This window comes from Momordica charantia (assembly GCF_013281855.1).
Source record: "Momordica charantia cultivar OHB3-1 chromosome 9 unlocalized genomic scaffold, Mcharantia_2.0 BLBB01000009.1, whole genome shotgun sequence".
Lineage (NCBI taxonomy): Eukaryota > Viridiplantae > Streptophyta > Magnoliopsida > Cucurbitales > Cucurbitaceae > Momordica > Momordica charantia.
This window is the reverse complement of record NW_028275167.1, coordinates 25,642,038-25,669,644: the sequence shown is the minus strand read 5'-3', so window position 1 is coordinate 25,669,644 and position 27,607 is coordinate 25,642,038. Positions and strand designations below refer to the sequence as shown.

General features: G+C 35.4%; 4 protein-coding genes across 7 annotated transcripts; 2 read left to right on the top strand and 2 right to left on the bottom strand.

Annotated features, from left to right (window-relative positions):
• The first annotated feature begins 4,335 nt into the window (after positions 1 to 4,335).
• On the top strand, positions 4,336 to 10,049 carry LOC111010272 (NAD(P)-binding Rossmann-fold superfamily protein). 2 transcript variants are annotated; one of them, XM_088117334.1, is made up of 6 exons: positions 4,336 to 4,542; positions 4,655 to 4,862; positions 5,438 to 5,654; positions 5,740 to 5,846; positions 6,430 to 6,657; positions 9,912 to 10,049. In XM_088117334.1, exons 1-5 carry the CDS (start codon positions 4,454 to 4,456, stop codon positions 6,628 to 6,630), a joined length of 822 nt encoding a protein of 273 aa, XP_087973460.1. In that variant the 5' UTR covers positions 4,336 to 4,453; the 3' UTR covers positions 6,631 to 6,657; positions 9,912 to 10,049. The 2 variants fall into 2 exon arrangements, with proteins under 2 accessions (XP_087973460.1, XP_022139331.1); XM_022283639.2 differs by lacking the exon at positions 9,912 to 10,049 and having other exon boundaries at positions 4,337 to 4,542; positions 6,430 to 6,773.
• A 612-nt stretch (positions 10,050 to 10,661) lies between these two features.
• HESO1 (Nucleotidyltransferase family protein) lies at positions 10,662 to 14,421 on the top strand. The gene is made up of 8 exons (XM_022283573.2): positions 10,662 to 10,797; positions 10,932 to 11,096; positions 11,984 to 12,162; positions 12,248 to 12,343; positions 12,639 to 12,708; positions 13,158 to 13,279; positions 13,458 to 13,568; positions 13,677 to 14,421. The coding sequence occupies exons 1-8, from the start codon at positions 10,662 to 10,664 to the stop codon at positions 14,184 to 14,186; spliced, it is 1,389 nt and encodes a 462-aa protein (XP_022139265.1). The 3' UTR covers positions 14,187 to 14,421.
• An 845-nt stretch (positions 14,422 to 15,266) lies between these two features.
• Positions 15,267 to 19,999, bottom strand: LOC111010032 (putative methyltransferase PMT11). Its single transcript, XM_022283294.2, has 9 exons — positions 18,906 to 19,999; positions 18,290 to 18,439; positions 17,923 to 18,193; positions 17,633 to 17,743; positions 17,084 to 17,243; positions 16,399 to 16,656; positions 16,197 to 16,319; positions 15,936 to 16,013; positions 15,267 to 15,793 (listed from the first exon to the last, which is right to left on the bottom strand). Exons 1-9 carry the CDS (start codon positions 19,614 to 19,616, stop codon positions 15,586 to 15,588), a joined length of 2,070 nt encoding a protein of 689 aa, XP_022138986.2. The 5' UTR covers positions 19,617 to 19,999; the 3' UTR covers positions 15,267 to 15,585.
• Positions 20,000 to 21,915: 1,916 nt separating this feature from the next.
• On the bottom strand, positions 21,916 to 27,607 carry LOC111010033 (Regulator of chromosome condensation (RCC1) family protein). 3 transcript variants are annotated; one of them, XM_022283295.2, is made up of 11 exons: positions 27,203 to 27,606; positions 26,394 to 26,467; positions 26,215 to 26,299; positions 25,527 to 25,658; positions 25,208 to 25,444; positions 24,596 to 24,841; positions 24,068 to 24,111; positions 23,305 to 23,487; positions 23,069 to 23,159; positions 22,608 to 22,651; positions 21,916 to 22,443 (listed from the first exon to the last, which is right to left on the bottom strand). In XM_022283295.2, the coding sequence occupies exons 1-11, from the start codon at positions 27,420 to 27,422 to the stop codon at positions 22,321 to 22,323; spliced, it is 1,479 nt and encodes a 492-aa protein (XP_022138987.2). In that variant the 5' UTR covers positions 27,423 to 27,606; the 3' UTR covers positions 21,916 to 22,320. The 3 variants fall into 3 exon arrangements, with proteins under 3 accessions (XP_022138987.2, XP_022138988.2, XP_022138989.2); XM_022283296.2 differs by having other exon boundaries at positions 24,596 to 24,835; XM_022283297.2 differs by lacking the exon at positions 22,608 to 22,651 and having other exon boundaries at positions 27,203 to 27,607.

Here is a 27,607-nt window from a genome sequence, read left to right as displayed (position 1 = left end):
CGTACTAACCTAACATAATATTATATTAGAGCAAGATCATGTGTTGTTTTGTTTCAATCTTCTCCATTTAATATTGTAGTCACTTTTTGGTGTTGGGTGTGATTTAGCATCCCATTTAATAACTCACGTCTTGAACCTCGTGAATATTAATTATTATTAAATCCAAGCGAAAATTTAATACCAACATGAACATAATTCAACGCTAAGACATTTGACTTTTCCTCTCAAGATTGGAGGTTCGATCCTTTAACCCTACATCATTGTACTTAGTGAAAATTTTAATGCATTGGACAAAATTAAAATAAAACTTTAACTAAGCTGATTAAAAATTTTAAAACTTTTAAAACTATTATATTTTGGTCAATAAATTTTCAAAATATCCATTTTTAGTTCTTAAACTTTTTAAAATACAACCCAATTAGTAGCTCAATGACTAAGACACGTAACGCGCGAAAGGTCGAAGTTTCAATTTTCTACGCTGCAATTGTTGAACCTAAAAAAGAAAAGAAATAAACAAGTGGGTTATAGATGGAGGTGGCAGGTGAGGATAGGGGCATGCAGTTACTCACACAAGGGCAAGGGCAAGGGCGCAGCACAGCATTGTCCCCTTGAATTTCTTTCCATTTGACTTCTTCTCCATAAGGGAAAATTGACGAAACATCGCTTTTGAGTTAAATGAGTTCTCAGATCAGAGTCCATTGCTGTATATAGAGGGAATTTTATGTTACTCAGACATACCCTTTTGCCATTAATGGGCAGAAACTCAAGTTTGTAACGAGAGAATTCAGAGGCCCACTGTGGCCACTTGGGTTTAATTTCCATGGAATTGCCTGTTCTGTGTAAGAGAGATTTGTTATTCAAACAGTTCAAAACAGAGAGACTCAGAGTCAGAAGGTGGGCACATGGCGTGGGCTTTCATTTATCTCTGTGTTTGCCTGCAAGGTTCATTGGGGAATTTCGTCGAACAGGCAATGGGGGAATAAATACCCACCAGCTTTCTCACTCTCATTTCTGGGGGTTTCTATTTTTAGGGCTCCTTTCAGATTCTAGACTTGCCTTTTTTTTCTTTTCCATGTTGGTTTCTCACCTGAACTTTCCCTATTTTTTCTTTTCCTTCTTCTTTTCTGTTCTCTCTCTTCTCCATGGCTACACTACAAAGACAGACTGAGTTTGCTTTTAAGTTCTCACTTAGATATATGACTTAGCTTTTAGGATCATAACAAATATTTGTTTAACTCATTGAAAGTTCCATGATTTAAATACTTAAGATTATATGTCAAATAAATGCCCAAAATCAATCACGAAATATATTTAAACTAATTAAGTCACTAAATCCAACAAGTACATCCAACAAATAATAATTGTATGTGCTTCAAAAGAAATAATTGTATGTGTTAAAACGAGTATAATTTAGCGGTAATTGACATCTACCTTCAACCAAGAGGTTGTAAGTTCGAATCCCCACTCCACCACGTTGTACTAAAAAAAAAGAAAAAAAGAAAAAATTGTATGTAACACCCGAAAAAAAAATGTGCGTACAATACTTGCATATCCTTAGGATCCCCTCCCATTGGAATGCAACGTTGAAACGACAACTTGCGAAGGGCAACCAAAGGTAGAATTGATAGCGAAGATATATAAGAGTTGAAATTGAATTGAAGTTGATGGTGGTTGTTGCCTTTTTCGAAATTCATCATTATTAAGGAGAAATTGGAGAGTGTCTTGAGTTGAAACGACCGTGGATCAAATCATGATAAGACATAATCTAATCATTCTCATGGTTAGATAACATTGATGCTTCTAATTTTTTATGACAAGTTTGATAACCATTTGGATTTTGGTTTTCTATTTTCGAAACTAAGCTTGTAAACACCATTTTCACCTATGTATTTATTTGTTATACTATCTATTTTTAAAAATGTTTTCAAAATCTTAGCTAAAATTTAAAAACTAAAAAAAAAATTCATTTTTATTTTTAAAAATTAGCTAAGAATTCAAATATGTTTATAAGAAATATGAAAACATACCAAAGAAATGATGAGGAAGCCAGCATAATTTTTAAAAACGTAAAATTAAAAACGAAATGAATATACAATGAGACCTAAAAATTCAAAAATTTATAGAGACATAAAATAAAAAGTCCATACTTTTGATATTTCCAATATTTGTATTTTAGGGTGTTTTCAAAGAATATTAATTAAGCGAGAAATTTGTATTTAAATGACAAAATTACTTGGTAGTAGTAATAAAATGATAAATTTCACGTGCATCGACTAGTTACTATAAAATTCTTTCAAATATGTTTTAACGATACTTGTATGGTCTTAAGATTACTTTCATTTGGATGTAGTATCGATTCATTCATGTATTCTTACTTTGAGCATTTATAAATGCTCAAACTTAACAATAAAATATCTAAAATCCAACAAAAAAAAAAGCAGCCAACATATAGTTAAAATAGTCCATACCAACAAAAATAGTCTTCATCATAAGAGTGCTCACAGTTACTCACAAATATTCGAACAAATTTAAATCTAACCTTATTCAAATATAGAGCTTAAACTACAACACCTATTCAAATTTAAAATTTAAATTAAAGAAATTGCAAGTTCAATGGTAAAAGTTGAACATGTGATATTTGTTGCTTTTATAATTCAAAATTTTAAAAAATTTAGTATAGAATTTTGTAAAGTGCAGGTCTTAAAATAGAGACTAAATTTATAATTTAATTTTACTGCATGGTTTGAAATGACAAATGAATTTGACTTTTGATCCGCAGCTTAATTGTTTCCTAAAAGAACCTTCATATTAGTCTCAAAGAGAGAAGACCACTTATGGGTTTAATTAATCTGTCGTCCCTTTCTTATTTACCATTATTTTCTAATTCTTTTCATTTTATACTATTTTATAAATAAATTACAAAAACAATTTATTATGCTTTAAAAAAACCCCGGGGCATTAATTAAATGCGAGCAAGTCGAGAGGGATCCAGACAAGAAAATTCTTTTATTTTTTTACAACATGTGGGGATGGGGGATTGAACTCTCAACCTCATAATTTTTTTTCTTTCTAATTAATTTTCTACTATATTTTATGTAAGTGTTGAATAACTTTAGTTTTTGCGGTTTGTTCTCAAATTTTCTTTTCTTTTTTAGATAGTCATTACTAGGGTTAACTAACCATTTATGCACTCAAATTTTTCTAAACTTAAAAAGAAAAACAAATTATATCAATAAACTTTAATTTTGATTCTAATATTTCTTCCTGGCTCACATATTACTTCTAGAGTCTAAATTGGACTAATAAATGATGAGGTTACACAGTAGAGTGAGTTAGATTTGGCAAAATAAACGTAGGCTAAGGATGCGTCAAAAAATTATTTTCAGTGTTTTTAAATAGATATTTGAGAGTATATTTGAAAATTGAATGTCAATTTAAAAAATTATTTAGTAGTATATTGGTAAACTAGGGTAGTTACAATTAAATATTTAGTAAAATCTAAAATAATATTAATTAACATATTGATTTGTTATAAATTTTGTAGGATTATTATTTTATAATATTATATATGTTATAATATATTATATTTTACATTTTATTAAGTTTTTAACAAAAATGAAATGAATTTGTAACATGTTATAATATATTTATCCAAGTTTTTATATTTCTTATTGTAATTCTGTATTTTAATAAGCTTAAAATTCAGTAAATATTGACAACATACGAATGTTGTTTCCAAATCGAGAAAGGGGAGAGGCTCCTCCATTCCATATTTGGAAAAGAGATAGAGGCTGCTTGGTCATCGTCATCGCTGGAGACAGGGAGCTCTCTCCCGTTCGAGATCTAGAACTCGAGAGAGGGAGGTTCTCTCCGAGGAGTGACAACAAAATGCAACAATGACGACAGCGGTGGAGTGACAAAAAAATGTAACAATGACGACAGCGATGGTCAGTGGGAAGAAGGTTAGAAGAATCAAGAAAGAGGAGGGAGAAAGAGAAGGAGAAGAATGAAAATGCCACCTATAATAACATATTATATAAAAATCTATTTTTTACGCCTCATTTAAAAATATAAGTTAGAATAATACAAAGTGAGTATAGCTCAACGGTAATTGACATATATCTCAAACCAAGAGATTATGAGTTTGAATCCCTTCCTGATCTATTGTACCCCACCAATAAATACAATTACAAGAGACCTATAATTTTCCAACTATAAATTTTTGAAATAGTCTCTTGGAATAAGTTTAAAATAATGTATTTTTTTCCTTTATTTTATTATTTTTGATATTTTTACATTTTACAGACCGACGAATTTATCCCTATCCAGAGGGAATAAATCAATAACAAGACTAACACCAACAGCTGAGAAATTTATCTTGGTTGCCAATTGCGATTGCGATTTGGAAGTGTTCTTTCGATTCAGAAAGTTGAGCAGAATTCGAATTTCGAAGATGGCGGAGGCAGGCGACGGTTCCGGAAATTCTCGGTGGTCTCTCAAGGGCTCAACCGCACTCGTCACCGGCGGCACTCGCGGAATCGGGTCTGTATTCTCTCCGCGCCTCACTTAATCTTCTACTTCCTCTGCTCAAATTCTGGCCCTGTTTCTCTCTAACTTCGAATTTGGATTCTGATTGCGATTCTCTGTGTTTCAGCCGCGCCGTGGTGGAGGAACTGGCCGCCTTGGGCGCTTCCGTGCACACCTGCTCCCGGAACGAAGCGGAGCTCAATCGGTGCTTGAAGGAGTGGGAGGGCAAGGGTTTTGTGGTCCGTGGGTCGGTTTGTGATGCCTCGTCAAGAACACACAGAGAGAGGCTGATGCAGGAAGTAGAGTCCGCTTTCAATGGCAGGCTTAATATTCTGGTGAGTTTTCTTCTGCGCTTCAGCCATTATCCATCTACGATTAGGAGAATTGAGTAGAAAAGGAATTTGATAACAGTGGCAAATTTGAGTGTTGCTGCGTGGTTCTGTAATAATATATTTATGGTTGAACTCCAAGAAAGAAAACGAAAATGCCTCCAAAGTGAGACAAACTTCAGTCACTTTTTCACTTTTCAACCAAAGATAATGACTTGTTGAAACCACTGAAAAGTGATTCCTAAAGTAAGTCAATGTAGCCAGGTGCTCTGATGTTTATATGTATATATATAATTTTGATATACGTGAGTGTCCAGACTAGCTTACGTGCACCTCGACTAATCTCACGGAGCAATCGCCTGACCATTCCATACTTTTTAGGCATACAAAAAGTCAGACTTGCAAATCAATATGTTAATGGACACTGTTTAAGTTAAATATACAGTATATTGCAATCGGATCATCAAAACTAGAAAGCCTTCTATTGATCTCAAGTGATAATGTCTAGCTTTTGCTCAATAATCAATAACATGATTCTTAAGAAGTTGCCTTCAGGAAATTCTGACAGTTTGTTTGTGTAGGTAAACAATGTGGGAAAAAACATCAGGAAGCCAACTATTGAGTACAGTTTGGAAGAATTTTCATCATTGATGACTACCAACTTCGAATCTGCATATCATTTATCACAACTTTCACATCCTCTTTTAAAAGCTTCAGGAAATGGAAGCATCGTGTTCATTTCTTCGGTTGGTGGTCTCATGTCCATTGGAAGTGGATCCATCTATGCAGCAACCAAATGTGAGTTGCTACTGTAAAACTGTACCTTAATTGGTTGGTTCTAAGAAGCTAATATGGTTCCCCTTCTTTGACTTTCTACTCTCAGCTGCAATAAATCAACTGACCAAAAATCTTGCTTGTGAATGGGCCAAGGACAATATCAGAAGCAACTGTGTTGCACCCTGGTATACAAATACCCCTCTTGTAGAAAAGGTAACATTTTCAACCGTACTCGATAGATGATAGATAATTCGCTTGTACATATTAGTTTATTTGTGCCATCGTATCTTCTTCATGTGTCTATTCTGAAATCAAATGTCTGAGCATTAAGTGAGGTATTGTTGTTGGACCGAGACATGAGGTGCTCTGCCATTACTTTCAGATACTTTTAATCTCCTCTGTATCTTTCTGTGGAAGCTCTATTTACGTTGAATTGAGTCATCTATGCAAGGAATGGCGTTCAAGCTTAAGCAACATCACAGCTAATGTTACCAGTGACTTTCCACTTAGCTTAACAGCTTGATTCTTTTTCTGTCTTTCTTGGTTGTAATCTTTATTGTTTCTGTGGCTTTTCTCTGATTGAGGGCTATCCCATGTAAGAGAATGTCCTTGTGCACGGGTACGAGGATCTGAATCATACATGACGTGCACGAGCACGCACCATATTTTTTGCACCAGCTTCTGGTGGTAGAACATTCTGAAATTCCTGTATCTTTTAAGTCTGAGAGTGTCTATATTTATTGCATATCTTTCAGTTCAACCTCTAAACCGTGCCTCTTGAATTTTAATATCATAGTTGCTCGATAATAAGACATTCGTGGACAAGGTGGTGTCTCGAACTCCACTTGGGCGCATAGGGGAGTCAAACGAAGTATCGTCGTTGGTGGCATTCCTTTGCTTGCCTACTGCATCTTACATCACTGGACAGATTATTTCTGTTGATGGAGGGTTCACTGCAAATGGATTTGATTCTGGTATGAGACTAGACATGTTGTGAACTCCCAGTTCAGCCTCAGAATGACAGGTCCTAAACTTTCTTTTGCCATGTCCATACTCATTTTTTATCTGCAAATCATGTATTTCTTGCAACTCTTTCAAGTCTGCTCGATTTCTCATATTTACTCGCTCGGTTTAGTTTTAGTGCTTATCAACTGTTTTTATTGATAGTCTGATTTTTAGAAGGCAAATTGGTTAAGCATATATTATCGACTAAAATGTTAGAAGTTTAAATTCTGAACACTAAAAAAACAGTTATGTGTGCAATATCAATGATAAACATATCAAATGGTTCTTAGTTAATTCTCAATTTGGTTATTAATTTTTTGAAATTTTCAATTTTACCTTTAACCGAGGGACATAAATTTTAGAGAGAGAGAGAAAAAAAGAGACGGAAAGAAGTTTTGGGACAAAAAAAAAATTAAACTTCTCTAAAAATTAGGGTAGAAATGAGATGAAATAGGAAAATTATCTAAACCGCCTCCTATTTATAACAATAATCACTTTAATGTGATTTTATTTCCCCAAATTACTTTAAAATTTCAAAAGTATTTTTAAAATCTTAAGTAATTAAAAAACAAAAGAGTGAGACAAGCACAAAAAGATTGAGAGAGTGAACAAAGTTTGAGAGACTAAAAATATTGGAGCAAAAAAGAGTTAGAAATGGACAAAAGAAAGATTTTTTTTTTTAATTTAGTCTTTTTGTGATTTTACATTTTTCAATTTATTTTTTCTTTTTTGACTTGATGATAAATTTATATGATATAATACTTAGTTTAAATTCCATAAATTTAAATTTACACCATTTTCAAATTTCCTTTTTCCAATCAAACTTACATAGCTTTCAAAAACTAATTTTCAATCACTCAATTTATTATTATTATTTTAAAAACTTGATCGTGTTCCTATATTTTTATCGACGTCAATATTTTCATAAGTATATATTATTTATATTTCTAGATGGGGTTGTTAAAAGTGATCAATTAAATCCTAGTTAAGCTATAATTAATATCTTATTTAAGCTATAATTAAAATTTTATTTACTAGTTTAAACAATTTCCATCTTTTTCACCACTTCTATATTTTTTTCTAAAATTTTTATCGATGCTTCAAACTTTTCTCTCTACAACCAAATAAAAATAATAAATAAATAAAATATTAATAATAAAGTGGGGAAATAAGAACTCTAGTTAAAAGGAAGGAATCCAAGGACTAGGAGGAACTTTTGAAGGCTGTCCTCAATCTCGGGAAATTAGGTTTCTGACCCATGCAATAAATCTGGATTTTTATCCCTTTTTTTTTAAAAAAAAACCTAATTTCTGACTCACTCCCATTTTAATTTAGGACCTTTTTCTACTTTTTATTTTTGTAAAATTATCAAAATATCCCTGTTTTCTTTAAAGTAAAATTGTCTTTCCCTCCACCAATCTCTTACCTTAAACCTCACCATTTCTTTTTAATTTGAATTTTAACAATCAAATAATCCATATTATTGGCGTTCATATAAAAATTGCATGATAAATGCCAAATATATAAAAAAAATAGAGCTGAATGTATCCCGGCCCGGGATAGCATTATCCCGGATCGAGATAGAACAATCCCAGACCGGGATTGTATATAAATACTACAATCCCAGTCCGGGATTGTGCTATCTCGAGTCGGGATATACGCATTTTTTTTTTACATTTATTCTTGGCTCTCTTACCATTTAATGCAATATTTAGTATTTAATGTCGAGATTTATGTAATCTAATTAAATATGGAGATATATAATCTTATGCCGTAATTATGTAAATTCAGCTTTCCATATTAAACGGTTAAATATTTAATATTTCATTATGTAATTTCAACTTCTTTTAAATCGATTTTTTCCGTATTAGATTGGTAATTTTGAGTTAGATTTTTTTCCAATTTGTGATTGATTTTTCAAGTTTAAAAGTTTGATTTTTTTAGAATTGTAATTGATTGTTGAATTAAAAAGTTGAGATTTTTTCCATATTAGATTCAAATTGAAACGAATGTGAGTTTTATGGTGAAAGATTGGTAGAGGAAAAACAGATTATTTGCTCTTTTTTTTTTCACTAATGAAGATATTTTGATAATTTTACAAAGTTAAAAAATAAAAATAAGTAAAAAATGAGAAGAAAGGGATCATGAATGAATAAGAGATTTTAGGAGGGTGAAAAAGTTCAAGTTAACTAAGAGGAGGGACAAAAATCCAATTTCCCTGGTTTTGAAGGCTGTCCTCAGTCCCCTTTGGTTTATTCTTTTTTTTTTGGTTTATTCTTTTAAAAACCATTTAAATCACATTTTATATATCACATCAATTATTATTATTGTTATTATTACTATTATTATGAATGCTACATCAATATTTTTTAGATAGGAACCAAATCGAACATAGTTCAAATGATTAAGGCACCTGACCAGAAGGTCATGAGTTCAAATAAAGATTATTTTATTATTGTTTTATAAAAGTAATATTCGTAACCCATCTCCTACTTGTTATATCTTACTTGTAATATATGAGATACTTCTACTTTTTACCTTAATTTTTTTTTTTAATTTGTAATAGGGGTAGCAAAATAATATATTTCACATGTTAAAATGTCGAAATATTGATACCATCAAAATTTAATTTCAATTTTGGAATTTTTTAATTAAAACTTTAAAATAAATATATACGAAATAACAAAAGAAAAATTGAAAAATTAGTGGAAGTTAAAGGAGCATTAGTCCAAATAAACTATAAAGTGATTCCTTCTCTCAAAAGAAATCTATTACATAAATTGAAACTATGAAAGCAAAAGTTAAACTTCTGAAGAAAAAGTAAAAGACACGCATTTAAGAATAAAGACATCAATGTCCGTCCTTCACTTCTAACTATTTCCTTTTTTTTTTTTTTTAAGATATAGTTCTAATTATTCATGGTTTACATGTTCTAGTAAAAAAAATGTCAGTACAATAAGAATAAAGACATGCATTGAAGTGGTGGTGAATCTCTTGTTCTCATTTAGTGCTCTCCAAATCGTGCAAGAAGGTTTTCCATCACACGGTTCAGCCGTTTTGATATTTTGCTTATTATTTGATTAAAGTTTAGCTTTTTAATTTTATAAATTTAAATCAAATTTATATTTATTTTGAATTTAGTCATCATAAAATCAATTGATGATGAACTGAAAAAAAAGGTCCAATTTTTTTGTTTCTAGTACCAAAAAAAGTCCAATTGAAGAGTGAGAGTTGCGTCAATTTTGACCATAAAATCGCTATTGAATTCCCCAGGGCAGCAGCCTTCTGCGTCATTCGCAAAATCTGAAACCCCATCAACAGAAATCAACCGACCACTAAAAAACTTGCGATTATCAGTGATTTCTTGCAAAGTTTTCTTTAAAGTTTTGAACCCATGACTCTTCGTTGACCTCCCCTTGTCCAGCTTCCACTCAAATAGTAACGAAAACCCTTCTCCCTAAGCAAAGCTCTTCTCGGTACTGTCGGTTTTCAACTCCCTTTTCGCTATAAAAGACAACTGCGTCAGGTCTCCTTCAATGGCGGGATCGGACATCCACGCCCAGAAGATTATTAAAGCTCTGTAAGAGAGCAGGGCTGATTAAGCTTCCCCATCTTTGGGTCCTGCCGATTTGTTTCAGGTAATCGTTTCATTTTGCTAATTCCACTTAATCTTGAGTTCTGATAGTAAATTGATGAGGTTTTCTCATGTAATACTTTGTTTCGTTTCTATCTTTTATTGCTTGAATTGGGTGTTTGAATTTCCCGGTTGTTTTAAATCTGTTAACTTCTGGTATGTTGTTTCAGAATGTGACTATGATCTTGGGCAAAAACAGAACACCTTTGTAGAAGTTCTGGGAGAAAACACTAAATTCAGGTATGCTGAAGAACAACAATTACAATTTCGTAACGCTTTCATTTACATAAGGTTGGAATTTTGTTGAACTTTTAATTTGGTTTGATTCTTTGCAGATTGTTTCTCTTTTGACACCCAAAAACTGTGTCTCGTCTTAGAAGAGGGTCAAAATGAATGGTTACATGTTGGATTGCGTCATAAAGGATATACTTCGCGTGGTTGAACCGTTGCAGGATGATTGGGCAGCGCGATTTCAAATGATTAACGAGTTGCGTGCGCTTGTAGAATCTATTGAAAGTCTTCGAGGTTCTGCTCTTGTTCTTTAGAGTTGTGTTTTACCTTTTGTACAGTTATTAAAGATCGAGCTGTTGGATCAATGATGTTGCCTTGAGGTTGATAGTTTTACTTAGAGAAGACATTTTGATTAATGGTCGGAGCAGGTGCAACGATCGAGCCATTTGGATCCTTCGTGTCTAATTTATTCTCACGCTGGGGAGACTTGGATGTTTCTATTCAGTTGCACAATGGTTCGTGTATTTCCACTTGTGGCAAGAAGCTTAAACAAAGTATACTGAAAGATGTTCAAAAAGCATTGAGGAAAAAAGGTACTCTTCTACTACTTAACACTTCTTTCCTCCCCTTAGTTTGCTTAACTCCAGAGCTGGTAAGACATCACCAAGAAAGTTTAGATTAGATTAAATCAATAATTATTTAATTATGAATATTTTTTTCAAAAGTTTCCAAGTTTTTTGACAAAAATGGAAAAAGGAGGGAATTGATTGAAACTTTAGAATGAATTCTAAAGTAGAGGTTCGCCCTATCAATTCTCCCCGGCAGCCCAACTAACTCAATTTTATTTCTCACGAACTATTTTGTAACACACTATACGAAGTAAAAAGCGTAGAACTATTAGCAAGAGGAAGGGTTTTCTATGAGATGGGAATTAAACTTTTACGATGTTTGTTGGTTGTGAGATATACTTGCAAGGCAAAAATCAAAGCTAATTTATGTCCTTCACTTATCCATATTTCTTAGTGTAGTTGTATGCTTGTGCTCCTTTTCTATTTTTCATTAGAAATGTACATAGGAAGTTATCTTTTTATCTGTTTCATTTGATATACATTTCATATATTATGATTTTATTATTCTGTTAACATTAAAGAGTTTCTCCCTACTTTTCTGCCCTATAGTTCTGAGAACAAAGTAAAACTCCAATTTTACATGGAATTAGATGAACCCTATTAATTTGTAAATATGTGTTGCATAACTGCATTTAATCTAGTGAATGTAGGCTGTTTTTTAAATAGAATGGTACTAGTCACCTTGCGAATCAATTAGGATACTGAAGGACCAGCAAGCAGGCAGTTTGTCTAGCAATAATCTCATATTACTCTGCATCTCTTCTAGAAAATGGCGAATGTTGGTTGTGAGGGAGGAATTGCTCTCTTTCAGATTTTGGATTTCTCATCCATTTTTAAATTGCTTTTTGCAGGTGGATGGTATAAGCTACAGCTAATTCCTCATGCTAGAGTACCCATTCTGAAGATTGAAAATATTCGGCACAAAATTTCATGTGATATTTCCATTGATAATCTTTTGGGCCAAATGAAGTCTAAAATTTTGTTGTGGCTTAACGACATAGATGGGCGCTTCCATGATATGGTTTTGCTTGTATGTTCTTTTAGCATTGTCTAAACTTGTCAACTCCCTTTGCTAGAAGTGCTTCAATGTAATTATCTTTTCTAGCTTTGTGTAGGTCAAAGAATGGGCAAAAGCACATGACATCAACAATCCAAAACAGGGAACTTTCAACTCATATTCTCTCAGTTTGCTTGTGATCTTCCATTTTCAGGTGGTTTTCCTTCCATCAAATGCTAAAATTGGTGAAACTTAAATCTTAGATTACTTGAGCTCAGAATATCAATTATGAAAAGTGATGCAGGACATTCTTCAACCTTATTTGAATCCATTGTCTGTGCCCTTTTTGGCGATCTTTTATTTTTGTCTTTTTTTTCTTTCTTCAAGATTAGTTGATGAGAAACCAAGATAGAATCTTTATTGTGCAATTTGTCATCCAAACATTTTATAAAACCACGTGTCGATTTTGTTTACCATAATCCCAGTATTTACTATTAGGTCTTTTGCAGACATGCTCGCCAGCCATCCTACCTCCTCTTAGAGACATATACCCAGGAAATGTAGCTGACAAGCTCCATGGTAATTTTGCTTCTTAAAATTTGTTGCCTGATGTATTCTTTGGATATATTTGGGATGGCTTTTGAAAAAAGAAAATGTTTTAAGTGGAGGCAAGCACTCCTTCCATAAGTACTTTCGAAAGAAATACTTTCTCCTAGAAGCACTTTAAGTGTTTTTGTAATTCAAAATCGCTTTTGATTACATAACCAAATACTATAAAAATTTTACAAAGTACTTTTGATGGGTTAAAAGCACTTTTTATCCTTCAAGAGTCATTCAAAACTGACTCTTAGGAGGATTTTAGCTGGTAAAGATGGACACATGAAAATATATTATGCAACTCAAAGGAGTGTTTGTGTATTTGTCCACGGTATCGTGTATAAAGAAAATTGAGACGTTCAATGAATCTCAAATTTAATATTGGTCTGATAATTGAAATACAAAATAATGACATGTATGTACTGGAATAGGTGTGAGGGCTGAGGTTGAGAGCCAAATTGCACAGACATGTGCTGCTAACATAGCCAGGTTCAAATCAAGGACAGCCAATAGAAGCTCTTTGTCTGAGCTTTTTCTTTCATTCCTTGCAAAGGTATTATTTTCAATGTTTCTGCTCAGTACATTGATATGTGATATGGGAGAGATTAATTCTATAGTATAGAGTTCTTTCATAGTACTATCACTTCTATCTAGCTAGCTAGTCATGTTCTGGTCTCAGTAACTATCACTATCTTCTTCTTTTCTCATTGTTTTTGTTCTCTCTTGTGCAGTTTTCAGATATAAGTTCAAAGGCATCAGAACTAGGAATTTGTACATACACAGGGCAATGGTTGGAAATAGAAAGCAATACGAGATGGTTGCCAAAAACATATGCAATATTTGTAATTTCTCTCCCCCTCTCTTTATGTCATATCATGCATGCATATGCACAAAATGGTTTTTCTCTTGCCTCTTTTCTGATATCATGGCCGGGCGGAATGGCTGGACAGGTTGAAGATCCGTTTGAGCAACCCGAAAACACAGCCAGGGCTATTTACGCGAGGCAATTGATGAGGATTTCTGAGGCAATTCGGATGACCTGTTTCAGGATCACCTCAGTTCATCAGAACCAGAGTTCTATCCTCGCTGAATTAGCCCGACCTCAAACATCACAGCTAATCGTTAAACCATCTGCTCCGGCTAGCGCCCCGACATTCAATCTAGGAAATTACCCCCCAGTTGGTCCACAGGTTCACCAAGCCAGAGTTAGGCACCCACGCCCATGGATTCAACATCAGTCTCAAAACAGCGTCCCAAGGTTCAATATGGGGAACTTCCCCCCTATCGATTCCCACGTTCCCCGTGCTGGAACTACACACTCTCATCCATTGACTCAACAAAATTTCTCGAATACAAGATGTGTAAGCAATCCTAACAGCTCGAAAACAGGGGAGCCTTCAAAGACATACAATGGTCAAGGACCGCAAAAGTGGAGACCAAGGTCCCAGAGACAGGTATGATGAGGTTTACGTTTTTACATTGGCTTTTGCACACATACTTGGATTAGAAAGCTCAAATGCTCTCGACATGGCGGTTTTCTGTTACAATATCCTTTTCACTGTGAATTCATTTTGTGTACTTGTCATTGGCATTTGAGGGAGATCACTCGTGCCATTATTTTGGGTCCTGCTATTGTAATTCTCATCTGGAAGACCATTGCTTGTGATTATGTACCGTTCTATCTTATAGTCTCTACCTTTCTTCTCTCCCTCCAATGACATCAAGGACCGAGACCGAAAGGGGTATTGAATTTATAGCACTGGCATTCGAACTTTCAGCAAACACAGTGAATGGTCTGTGCAATCTTTTAACTTATTTCATTGTTTTTATTTTATAAAGACTAAATTGCAAAAAATACTCCGAAATTCTGCCATTTATCCTTCCTACATGCCATTTGAACAAACATCCGTTAATATTTTTATTTTAAATGAAAAGTTGACTTGGCAAAATGTATAACAATAATTAACATGGAAGCTTACCAAGGGTGAAATTGGGTAAATAATGGAGAAGTAAACTTGAATATGGAGGAAGAAAATTAGGATGTTAATTTTAATGCTAATTGTGATGTTGTTTCTCTGTCTAAAATATCAATGGATATTTGCTGAAAAGAGTGTTTTGAAATTTTTATGAAATTAGATAATATTGTAACTTTTGATAGAAGTATATTTTTATGGGAAGGGCAGTTTTATTATTTTGTAATTTAGCCTTTATTATGGAACGGGCAGTTTTATTATTTTGTAATTTAGCCTTTTATAAATGTGACCCTCTTTATTTTTTTCTTGCTTCCATAGTCCTTAATTTCTATTCCAATCAACTTGTTTAAACCGCGCTTAGCTAGTAATTGACTCTTAACTAGTCAATATAAGATATTAGATTTGAAGTAATACCCCTACAACTGCAAATGAAATTTTAAGACATTTTTTAGTGACCTACATCTAAGAGGTCATTAACATAAATTGGCCTGTAATTTGACGTAAATTTCAGAATAAACACGTAATAAAGCAATAATAGAGGGGGAAAAATAACTAAGCACAGAGAAAAAAGGAAAAAATCAGAGTAGATTCAATGTGTTTTTCTGATGAATTGTTCTTACAGTCTATTTTTGCAATGATGCTATGCCATTTTCTTTTCTTTTCAACTACAAAAACAAACCCATATCATCATACGAAGGCACCAAATGGAAACCCACAAAGCCATTTCGAACCATGAGGCCAACTAATCAAAGATTATAGCGTGTCAAAGTTTGCATTGGTCTCTTGGCCTCTGGATATGGATTATTAGCCCCCCTGTGTTTACCTGGTTCTCGTCTCCAAGAATGAGCTAAAGGAGCTGTACTTAGCCAGCACAATCCTACAATTTTCACGCTCGCAATAGGCGCTTTTCACCGATCAGTATCCTATAGCTCGCATGGGGTCCTTCGGATGTATCGCGCAATGTAACACGCCAACCCATCGCCTTTCCAATTGCTAGAAGCTCGTCCATAACAGCAAGAGTATCACGAATGTAAACACGGCCACCAGGCCTTAAGATCCGATCCATCTCGAGCATGATTATTGACATATTGCATCTGATACCCAGTTATTGAAGAGAGAGGGAGTAAGCAACAGAATTCTCAACAATGGAAAACGGGAAAAAGAAAAAATCCATAACTGCCAAGTTGAAGTGAAAGGAAACAGGACCGTGGCACTATCTATACCAACTAGGCGTACCTTTTTCTCTCGGATGAAAAAAGACCAGCTGCATGCAATAGATCATACGTTCTTGGGTACGTATCAAAGGGTTCGCACCTGATAGATGACAGAGAAGCTGTCAAATAGCTTGCATTCACTTTTCTATCTAGGCCATAGACTAACAAATATGCAATTCAATTATCTATTATCAAAATACTTATGTACTAATGTTGTTTGAGAACCTCCTACAGTAATATGTATAGATTTATTGTATGAGAATCGAACAATTATGCAGTTTACCAATCATGGAGAACTCCGAGAAGTCCACGATCGTATATAACAGGTAAGGTGTTCGGTCCACTCACGGGGACGACGTTCATTACCCAGGAATCCAATTTATGATCAATTAGTGCTGCTGCAAACCTGCCAAAAAAAAATAAAGCGTAAATAATAGGAAAAACACAAGGATCCTACTAGATATGATATTAAGGAGTATACTGACCCTCCAAATCCAGCTCTCATGTCCATTACATTCCTTAGTCTTAACTTCTTCCAATGTAATGCACGAATATAGCTTCCTATAATTTCATTCCAATATTTATATTCTGCCGTGAAGAGCTCATTTCTGGATATATAGGCATCGTACTGAATGCTCTGGAGCCTGTCTGGAGGAGCATGCAAGCGCGCAGGCCATGTCGAGATGTTTCTGCCAAAACCATTTTCAGGAAGCCGAGTGATGCAAGGCTTCAGATCGACATACCTTACCGTGGAAAAATGTAGCATGTCCGACAATTAGAATATGGTTATAAGAAAGGAGCCAATAGAAGAGATGAAAAACCTTTATTTGATTTGTTCATTCTTTCTTTTTTCCCCTTTGTTCAGAACATCTCTATTAAAAGGACTTAATTGTAGGACTTAATTGTCATAAAATATATATATTAAACCAATAAGTTCAATGAGAAGTGAGAATTGGTCATTTGAGACTTTTCATTTGCTTATTTCAAACAAAAGGGCACATTATCTAACGAGGAAGAGTACAGTTTGGAAAGAAAAATTCTCAGAAAACAATTCTTTTAAAACTGGGTTGCACCTTCTATTTACTGTTAGTCAAATTCTATTTCTTTTAAGAAAAAACTTATGGATCTGATATATAAATGACTAATCAAAAAGGATAAATGTATACTTACCAAACTTTATCTGGATCGTCGTCTACGTCACAAAGTGGAGGCTTAACTCCTGAATCACGGCTAAGATAGCAGCTGTTATTCATTGGCTTTTGCCATATTGCAATATACCCATCCTTTTTCACAAACGTCCAGCAAAGACGAGTGGTAAGGTTAATCATCTCTGGCAAAAGAGAGGAAATGAGAATCGAATAAAATATGGAAAGTTTTGAAGACTTATCATAAAACCTATATTATTTAAAGGCCAAAATAGCTACAAACATTAGATCCTGGTAAAAGAGATGTCAAATCACCTTAAATCTTTCTAAATTTTTTTATATTTCGAAACCAATTTCCTTGAGTTTTCTTCTACTCTACAGAGAGCCCTAAAGAAATACTCAGGCCCTGGTTAAACAAACTAGCCAATTTACTAGATCAATAGAAAGACATAGTATTGGCTGCAAATGGGGATCTGAAAAGATTTCAGACATTGGAGAACTTAAAGACTCCAACTAACCATACGCATTAAGTTAGAAGAAACAGTCAACAGATACTATGCAGTCATAAACAAACCTTCCCACTGCTGCTCCAAAGCTTCTTCATGCTTGTAAACAGGCTGTGCTGCCCAAGCAAAGTACCCTCCAGCCCTTAGCATTCTGTCAACCTCCAGCAACAGAACTCCATCTTAAAGTCAGAAGGTTTAAAGAAAGTTCAACAATCAGAAGACCTTACAAATAAGTATTCTTCATTTAAAGATGCAACTATGCCAATAACTCTCATTTGGATCAATAAATCTTGAATAGAAAATATAACATGAATATACAGATAGTAATAAAGAGGAGTGAGTAATGAGACAATCATACCATCACTAGTCCAATTTATTCTACATCTTGAGCAATGTATTAGGTCAAAAGCTTGACTTGGATACAGTAAACGACGAGTAGAAAATGCTGCAACCATTGCAGGAACACCACGTTCAAGAGCAAATTGAATCTGATTCTCATGAACATCTTTGGGAGCAACGGACATTGTTACTACATTTCGTGAAAGCAGATAGGCACCGTAACTTGCAACACCACATCCAACATCCAAAACTACTCGTGTATGACTACCAAAAGCGACATCAGGAACAATCTATACAACAGTACAGATTAGAAGTTTATCATTAAAGAAAATAAATCCCAAACCTACCTTCTATCTTAAATGTGCAGTAATTGTATATTTATTCACCTTGGAGATATGATCCAAGTACTCATTTGCCCCATGAATGAATTGTGTACCACCTCCAGGAAACCTAAACTTATCTCTGTCCCGGGAAATCCAGTTTTGACCCCCTTTGTCTTCAACCAGACGGGTATGAGGAACATTGCTGAACCACACCTACAAAAATAAAGTAGCATGCTCCAGCTATCAAAATCTCAAGAGATAGATGCTATACGAGAAAATTAGAGAAGTTCCCCTATCTTGCTGGAAAATATAGACTCAGGATATCAGAAATTACAGAAGCTGTGTTGAAGCATATCAGCCCTACAAGCACAGACTTGATAAACTTCCACCTGAACAAGTAACTTCGAGTAAATTTCTAGTACTATTGTAGTACAAAGATTTTTCTGTACTAGTTCTATTTACTTCCACCCAACATTCCCTACATTTAAGAGTGAAGTGAAGCGATTGAATATTAACAGGGGAAGCATGTACTGCAGCCTACTGGAGTACTAGAATTTTTTTTTTCCATAACATAACAGCTGAGCAACTAACCAATTCAACCATACTAGTAACTATCGATTACACAAGTCCTTTTATTATGATCAAGAGATGAGATTTATGTACCGGACAGAAGCAGTACCTCGTCACGGCTTCTCGGCCAGGGAATGGGCGTGCGGTATCCCTTCGGAGCTGGAACTAAGCAGTTCAATCCCTCACCAACAGGAGGACAATGCCGCTCAAACTTTTCACCCTTTTCAGTTGGCTTCAGATTCTTAATTGTGGCCTCGTTATCCAAGCATGGTATATACTCTCTCATGTTCTGCGGGCAAAGAGCAAACTTCTTGATCCTAAACTTGACAGGGCCATTATCATCTGTCTCTGTCTCATTCTCATTCCCCCAGCTCTCCGTAATTTCAGGATCCAAATCCCCAATCTCAAACTCTTCAGCCATCGTTCCATTCTCGGTCACGATCCCAAACCTCTGCACTGAAGCAGACGCCGGAGGGGGACGCGGCGGAGAGGGAAAAGGAGGAGGAGGAGATGAATCGGGAATCGGAAATGGGGCCAGGGCCGGGGCTGGGGCTGGGGTCGAGGCCGAGACCAGTGCTTTCTCCGGAGCCGCACGGGTCAAATTCTGCTCGATCAGAGAAGAAACATTGAAGGGCTTGTCATGGTTAGGAGACATTGAGACTGAAGGGGCGTATCGAGTCTCGGCGAAGAAGATGAGCTGCGGGTACCCATCAGACCAATGTTTACCCAGGTAAAAGAAAGTGACAGAGATCACAATGAAGGCCGAGATCTTGAAGAAAGATGGGTTCTTCAGCGAATCGCAATTCCAGAAAGGTTTCATTCTGGCCAGCGGATTCTTTCCCCCCAAATGGGGAAATGAGGGAAAACAGCGAGCTGAAGAGGGAATTTGGGTTTTCCTTTTTCACTGAAACAATTACACTTACAGATTCCAAGGGATGTAATCTCTGTTCTGTTCTGTATCAGCTTTTCCGTTCTAAGTTCCGATCGCCTCTGTCTCCGGCCTCCGATCACACGATGTTAAGCTGTGAATTACCCGCCGGAGTTCTGAGGGTTGCCATGAAATTGAATATGGCGAGAAGAAACTTGAACTTGAACACAGCGAGCGTTACGTTGAAACGGCAACTTTGTCCGATTGTGACTCGAATTCGGACCGTGTTCACTGAGGCCATGTCCCACTGCCACTCCCCGCCCTTCCCATCTTTTTTCTATTTTCTAATTTCTAATATTTACAAATTACAGAATCACATCTTTAAATATCAAATTCAGCCCAAGACCTTTGTCCAAAGTTAAAGGTTTGAACTTGGGAATCCTTGGGAATGGCTACTCACAGTTAAGCAAAATGTCTAAAGTTTTTTTAAATTGCATGGCAGGCCAAAATTGATTTCCTAAAATTTGGGGAGGTATATAATTCCTTATTTATCCCTCCACACATTTCATGTCCATATCGCCCTTGCAATCTTTCTCCATTTTACCCATCCACGTTTTAGGCCTCCCACATTCCCTTAATCGGTCCCTAATTATAGACTTAATATTGAAACCACCTTAACCACAAAATCTACATAATTCCTAAAATTTTTCCACAAAATTTAAACCACAAAATCTATATAATTCCTAAAATATTTCCACAAAATTTAAACCACCAAATCTACGTATATGATTCAAACAAAATACAGTGTTTCTTTAATATTCTTACATAATGTATCATTAATCCCCATCCATTTTATTTTTACATTTTTTTCAAGAATTAAATCAATCAATGCGGGAACATTATGCGATCATTGTTAGCCACGGTTTTAGTTGGGAGGAGCACAACAATTATCAAGGGTTCATTACCTTGCACGTTTCAATTCCATTCGATTCCACCCTACAACAACTCTGTGAATGTATCTCTAGAGATCTTTATTTTCCAGAAGGAAAAAAAAGTACACGTCTTTCACTTTTCAGAAATGGTGCTGGCAAGTCGATAATTATGAGGCTGTTAGTAGATAAGGACGTGGCGTGTATCATATCCCTATTGGCGGATGTCAGGTGCAGCGACTACTGCATAGTTGTAGATACTAACCCCGTATATAACACCATCTACAGGGGTAGTGAAAATTCAGACGCCGAAAATAGATTGAAAACTATCTGCAGAAAATAGTCATATTTTGCATCACATAATCTTTCTTTATCACTGCATCGAAACAAAGATCAATGCATAAAATATGGCAAAAAGGTAACTAAAACCAACAAAATCAAAAATGCATATTAGCAATCAAGGAAACATATATTAATATTTACCTAAGGGGAGATACAATGAATGTGTAAATATATGGCTACTAGAAGTTATCTTACAAAATAAGCAAGAGACGTCAATACAACAGGGTAGATATATGATTTTATAGGGTAGATGGCCATTTTGACTGGGTTATCCTTGTCCATCAACATTCATGACTTATATGCCATGATTATTACATTCTAAGAAGCTGTATTCTTGATATATGAGAATTAGTCATCGAGTTATTGAAACATTACTCGAAAATCTGAACTTGTTCCATTCCAAAAGATTTCCAAAATTTCAATTTGAGATACAACTCCTAAGTATTTGATTATCTTTTTAAGTCAACTATGTCCAAACAGCATTTTAATTATTTTTGTATCAACCATATGACCAACCACTGTCCAAACCCTTTTAAAATTACTTCTAAAATAACTTTTTAAATCAACGTCCTAAAATAACTATGGTTCGTATCAGTATGTTCAGATTCACCTATTTAGTTTCTTTTTCTTTAGCTAATATCATAATCAAAATACTGACATATCTATTAAATAAGTATTAAACAAGTTCTAATTTAGTTAGATAAGTTAGACAAACTAGTTTATACAAGTGTTCAAAAGGGAAAACCCATCTTCTCTGGGTATATTAAAAAGGGGGCGGGGAAGATGATTCAAATATCGTCCCAAATAGGATAAATAGCGATTCTCCATCCTGTTTAGGGCAGGGACTAGTTCACTCACCTCAAAACAGAGCTGTGGACTGAAAGACGAGCTAGAACTTTATAATAACTAATGAAGACCTTGCCTATGAAAGAGCTTCTGCTTCTCTCTAGTTTAAAGATCAAACCAAGTTAGATCAGCCCTTCAGAAGAGAAACCTGGTTTGGCATTTCATTAATGCTGAAACTTCTTCAACTCACCTGTTTGAATATTCATCACTTTTGAACTGAGTACACCATTTATAAGCCTAAAACACTTCAGTTCTACACAAAGTGGACAATGATGGTTGTTTTTCTTCTAGTTTTAACTTATATAATACATTGTATAAAAATAATCTACCTCAATCAGGAACTGGTATCTCCTGTCCCATCACTATTTTTATAGGATTTCTTCCTAACAGCCTCTGATCATTAAAGAATTGAGTACATACATGAATGTACATGCATATATGGATGAAAGCTATTGTCTATGGCATTTACAATTGAATCTACCGTTTTCAAAGAAGGGGTGGCTAACTAACAAAACTTTGTTGAAGCTGAGGCTCGAAATTCAACTGGGCGATTCGGCCAAAAGAAGGGTGTGCCACCATCCACAGGCAACGTTTTTAGCAGTGCAATTTTCCATCGTGACTTCGACGGGAATATTTCGGTCAATTACGTCGCCCAGACCTAGCTGCAGTGCGTAAATGGAAATCTTATAAGATCCTCAATGTCAGATCTGATCTTGGCAAACAACTTGTAGATATGCATTTATGCAAGGAGGCAATGAGAAATTACAGATTTGTTGAGACAATTTTAAAGAAAAAAACCGATACAAGGCGCATCAAACCAACAGACCTGGCCATACTTGTTCCAACCCCAGCAGAACACTTTACCATCCTCTAGAAATTGAAGAAACAAGAATGTTACAACGAATATCATGCAACATTGAAAAAGAACCACAATAAATCCTTCGGAAAGTTTAAAGCAGCCCAATCACTATAAATTTTTTAGTCATACGTTTTTTCTTTTTGTCCTTTTAGAATATCCATGAGCGTGCTTGGTCACACTTTGACTTATCACAAGGAATAACTGCCTAGTATTACAATAATTAATTGCCAAAGAAACTCATAAAATATGAAATCCCGGTTTTGTGTGGCTAAACTCCAAAATGCCTGGACTTTTGCTACCTAAATTGTCTCATTTATACTTTAAAGTTTAGACGTTTGAACTTTTTCATCTCAGTAAATTGAAGTGTGCATATCATGAATCATAAGGTACATAGAATAGAACCCCTATGCAAATAAATAATGAAGTACCTGTTACTATAGCACTATGACGAGCCCCACACGATACAACCTTTGCATTTACATTTTCCACACTCGGTGCATCTAGAAGTCTAGGAAGAGTCTGTAAAAATGGTTGAAAAGAAAAGAAGACAGCATCAATCACTTTTTTCTGCTTTAGAACTCATACTACATAATACTATGACCAATGCTGCCTGCTGGAAATTATGGTCAAACATATTGAAGCAGCATTCAATAATAAATCATACCTCAGCTTGATCAGCACCTGTTCCTAACTGCCCAAATTGATTTCCGCCAAATGAGTATACGCCACCGTCAGCAGATATGCAGACTGTGTGCCACAGTCCAGCGGCAACACTCTCTATCCGGATACCGAGTAATGAGGATACACACGTTGGACTTAACTCATCATCCGTACACCCTTTCCCACACTGTAATACATAAATTAAGCCAAAAATATAGCAGCAGCACAAGAGATGGAGGGAAGTTAAAGAAAAAGGAACAGAACGAATTATCTCTTTTTGATTGAACTTGATCTTGATCTACATCTACATATCTTTTCTCCACCATTTTCTACTTTACCTACATATTGGTCAATTGTCAATCAAGGGAACTCCAGCTGATGATGGGTTGTACAGAGGATCAAAATATTTAACTTGCAAATGAAGTAGGCATTGCAAATGAATACCAGGTAGAAAAGAAAAAAATCAATAAGATGAAAGATCCTATCATGATATGGAGCCAAGGAAAGCAGCCTTACAGATGTACAAGTGAGATATGAACCGTACCCACTTAGATACGTACAGACACAGAATCAGTTCGCACTTAGATATGTACAGAAACAGAATCAGTTCATAGAATTAAGTGATCTTGCATTAACTGAAGAATGCTGTAGAAGGCATGCAAAAAAAGAAAAGAGATGCCAAGGAAGGAATGGAATGTGATGAGAATGTTGTCTGCAAGTTAAAATGAAACGAAGAACGTGTTGTGAAATTGACATGATCAATTCACCTGTCCATACAGTCCCCAACCGAACATTAGCAGTGCCCCAGCATCTGTGGCATAAAAGATGAGAGAAATATCAAATATATGAAGCTTATCACTTCATGTAGACAACTTGAAGAACACAGAGGAATAGATTAATCAAACACCAATCTTTCACAATTATATGGAAATCAGTGAATCAAACATAACCTCTAAGCTCTAAAACTGCAGTTTCTTGCTGTCTTAATTTCCATCCATCAACCTATCACTGTATATATGTATATATATGTAAATTCCCAAGTACAAACAAAAGTACTAAAGTCTTGCCACTAGTTTTCACCCAAGGAATCTTTTTAGGTTAAATTATAAGCTTCAAGTCCCAGAACTTTAGAAGTGTCTAAGAAATGTCAAATAGGTCAGGTCCATTAGACACTTGTTTAGGGACCTATTAAACATGACCCTAATTTAAGTGTTCCAAAAATTGATTATCTTTCAAAATCAGAACCAGAAAAGTTTGTGCACCCACTATTATGTTGGAAAAACAAAATCACAAACCTGTAACCACTGCACTGTGACGCCCTCCACAAGCAATTCCCTTCACGTAGCTTCCAGGAAATCTACTCCCTTGACCCTCTAAGCTCGCACTTCCTCGAGCAAGAGCTGTAGATCTATCTTTGCCAAAAGAAGACGACTCGATGCAAGGTATGGGATGTGGAGAGGAAACCATACGTATACGGGAGCCCAAACCTAGCTGTCCTTCTCCACCGTAGCCCCAACCCCAGACCTGTCCCATATCTGAAACTTTAAAGACATTAGTGTGCATTATATATTATATATTTCATGCTACTCCATCCAATAAATTATTCCAAGCTTCTTCCAGAATTAATTTTGTATGGCTCCAAAATACAAAGAAGAAAATGTTTGGGGTCGAGTAGAATGAACCACAACATGTTTAGTATTATTGATTACAAAATTACTTGAAGTGATGGTTAATTTAAGTTTTTTACAAACCAGTATGAAGGATTCGGTCTAAAAATATGCATACATATAAATTAACTAACTAGACCAAACTGACCAGCCAATTATTGCCATGACAACATTCCATAAGTCTCCAAATACATTACGGGAACAAGCGGACAAGATTAACACATTCTACATTATAATTACCTGATAGTGCCAGCGTATGACGCCCTCCTGCAGAAACAGAGGCTATTCTTACCCCAGGATTAAGAGCTACAAGACAGGGAAGTGCAGAGAGAGTGTCATCACTTGATGACGAACTCTCAGCTGCAAGCTTTGCTGATGAAATCCTTCTCCTCTTCGAACTTTCTGCTCCACCACCTCTAGCTTCAATATTGGAAACAACAGCACCAGTAGATCGTGCGGCTTGTAAACGAGGACTAACTGCCACCAAGAAGAAGAAGGGCCAGTGAGAATTGAGAAAAACTATGAAGAGCCTCTTTCTATTATTAAGTTTATGCAGTACCTTGATCCGTCAAAGAAGAAGACTGCCTCTCTAATACATCATTTTCCAGGCTAGCCCCAACAGGCAGATCTCCAAAGACCTTTCCAGAGGGAACACATTCTTTCCATCCCCATGTGTAAACTTCACCTCTATCTGTATATAAACAGTAGAAAATATAGACAAGTTCACTTAGCAATACAACAAATAGGCATTTGAGCCATCTTACAGATCTCATAGAAGAAGACTTTTCAAAGTTACTAGAAGATGAAAAAAAAAATTATTTCTTTCTGCTTCTTCTGGTGGGGGGATTCTCTACAGAATTTAAGGGCAAAAAAAAAATGCGACGTATAGGAGACCTCAAGTTAATAAGCACAGCGGTTTAAGAAACCCATCGCAGTGATTTTATAAAAAACATTCGTAAATAAATTAAAAAACATCCATAAAAAATATTCTTTTCTCTAGATAATCTCCTACAAAACCTCAAATTCTTAGAATTTTCACTTACTTTTTCATAGAAAAAATTTAATTACATTTTTTTTATCGTGCACATGAAAAAACTTAGTGCAAGTTTTTTTTTTGCACTTAAGCTCCTATAAAAACTCTGAATTAGCAAATAGACTTTACCATTGTCTTGTTTGTGCGCCATCCATTAATAACCAAACAGAATTTCTATCTTCTTTACTCTTCCCTAAGGGAATAAATGGTTTACCTGTAATAGCAGCACAATGGGCCCAACCTGCTGCTGCTTTTACTATAGAAGCTTCCGTTGGAAGAGGAAATGGCTCTGGAGTTTCCTTGAGAAGAAAATTGAAATGTACTGCAGATCAGTTCATTAAGAGCTAACAGTAAAACTATTTTAACTCAATGGGCATTGTGTATGGCTTATACCCCATGCTTCCCAGACGTCACATAGCTTTGACCAAGATCATCTGTTGAGCCCCATGTAATGAGTTTTCCAGATTCTGATTAAATGAGGGAAAAATAAGACTATATATCAAATAAGAGAAAGAACCGCATCGTGAAGAAAACATATGAAATCCATATTATCCAATATCAGCAGTCAAAAACAATGACTCAAGACAATAAACATGGGGACCGGTGGATAAACCAAAACCTAGTCAATAAGAACTGAAAAGACATTCAGAAGTTAAGCTGTCAAAGATAAAAAATAAAACAATGCTTAAGAAACGACAATCGCTGGATAAAAAAAGAAGAAAAAAGTACACCCCTTCAATCTAGAGGGAGGGAAGGGCAAACACATAGAAAAAAACCAGAAGTTTGAGCCGGACGAAAAAGTAAGATTACAGCGCCTTGCTCAGAGATCAAAACAAAAACCAAAAAGCCTCAACTCCACTCTTTGTAAATTGAAGTCCACATCTGAACAAAACAACCAAACCCGGAAAAACGAAGAAAACTCTGAAATGAAATGAGTTTAGTATCACCATTTCAGCTCAAATTAATATTAAATTTCCACAACCCAGAAACCAAAAATCCCCAAGAAGTCAAAAGGCGCATCCTCTTCCATTGAATAAATATTTGGCCAGCAAAAACCACAACCCACAACATACAACACTTACATTCACCAAATCAACAAAGTCCAGTAATGCAAGAATTCACAAACCCGCAAACTCCGAACTGAGAACATCAAAACCCAGCAGAAACAAAAACAAACCCATTAAAAAAAATGAAAAAATCACCAGAAATGGCCATGGCGAACCCGCAACCTCCCCCGCAAACATCCCTCCAGGCGTGACCTGCAACACCATCCTTAGCCGAAAGCCGAACCACCACCGGCGACAGCAGCGGCGACCTTTGCGGCAAAGCACCGGGAAGATACCCCCACATATACACAATCTTCTCCTTAACATCCTCTTCCATTTTCACGATCTCCTCTCCTCTGCTCCCCTCGCCATTCATATCGATTTCCCCCACCCAAGGAAAAAAAAAACAAACACACAGTAGATTTGAAAGAAACCGAAGAAAAAGTAACTCCCCAAATTTTATTTTCGGCTCTGGTTTCCGTGTAGAGAGAGAAATTGGAGTTTGGTGGACTTGGGGAGAAGTTGCCGTATTCCAGCGCTGGTGAGAGGAAGTGCCCTAAG

Excerpts from the sequence above, each read along its gene's own strand:
- LOC111010272 (XM_088117334.1), top strand. The coding sequence starts at position 4,454 with ATGGCGGAGGCAGGCGACGGTTCCGGAAATTCTCGGTGGTCTCTCAAG. Across the intron at positions 4,543-4,654 it reads GGCGGCACTCGCGGAATCGG|CCGCGCCGTGGTGGAGGAAC; the intron begins GTCTGTATTCTC and ends TCTGTGTTTCAG. Across the intron at positions 5,847-6,429 it reads ATACCCCTCTTGTAGAAAAG|TTGCTCGATAATAAGACATT; the intron begins GTAACATTTTCA and ends TTAATATCATAG.
- HESO1 (XM_022283573.2), top strand. The coding sequence starts at position 10,662 with ATGAATGGTTACATGTTGGATTGCGTCATAAAGGATATACTTCGCGTG. Across the intron at positions 13,280-13,457 it reads TTCTTTCATTCCTTGCAAAG|TTTTCAGATATAAGTTCAAA; the intron begins GTATTATTTTCA and ends TCTCTTGTGCAG. Across the intron at positions 13,569-13,676 it reads CAAAAACATATGCAATATTT|GTTGAAGATCCGTTTGAGCA; the intron begins GTAATTTCTCTC and ends ATGGCTGGACAG.
- LOC111010032 (XM_022283294.2), bottom strand. The coding sequence starts at position 19,616 with ATGAAACCTTTCTGGAATTGCGATTCGCTGAAGAACCCATCTTTCTTC. Across the intron at positions 18,440-18,905 it reads GGCCGAGAAGCCGTGACGAG|GTGTGGTTCAGCAATGTTCC; the intron begins GTACTGCTTCTG and ends TTATTTTTGTAG. Across the intron at positions 16,320-16,398 it reads ATGAGAGCTGGATTTGGAGG|GTTTGCAGCAGCACTAATTG; the intron begins GTCAGTATACTC and ends TTTTTTTGGCAG.
- LOC111010033 (XM_022283295.2), bottom strand. The coding sequence starts at position 27,422 with ATGAATGGCGAGGGGAGCAGAGGAGAGGAGATCGTGAAAATGGAAGAG. Across the intron at positions 23,488-24,067 it reads GTTGGGGACTGTATGGACAG|TGTGGGAAAGGGTGTACGGA; the intron begins GTGAATTGATCA and ends TATGTATTACAG. Across the intron at positions 22,444-22,607 it reads GTTGGAACAAGTATGGCCAG|CTAGGTCTGGGCGACGTAAT; the intron begins GTCTGTTGGTTT and ends TACGCACTGCAG.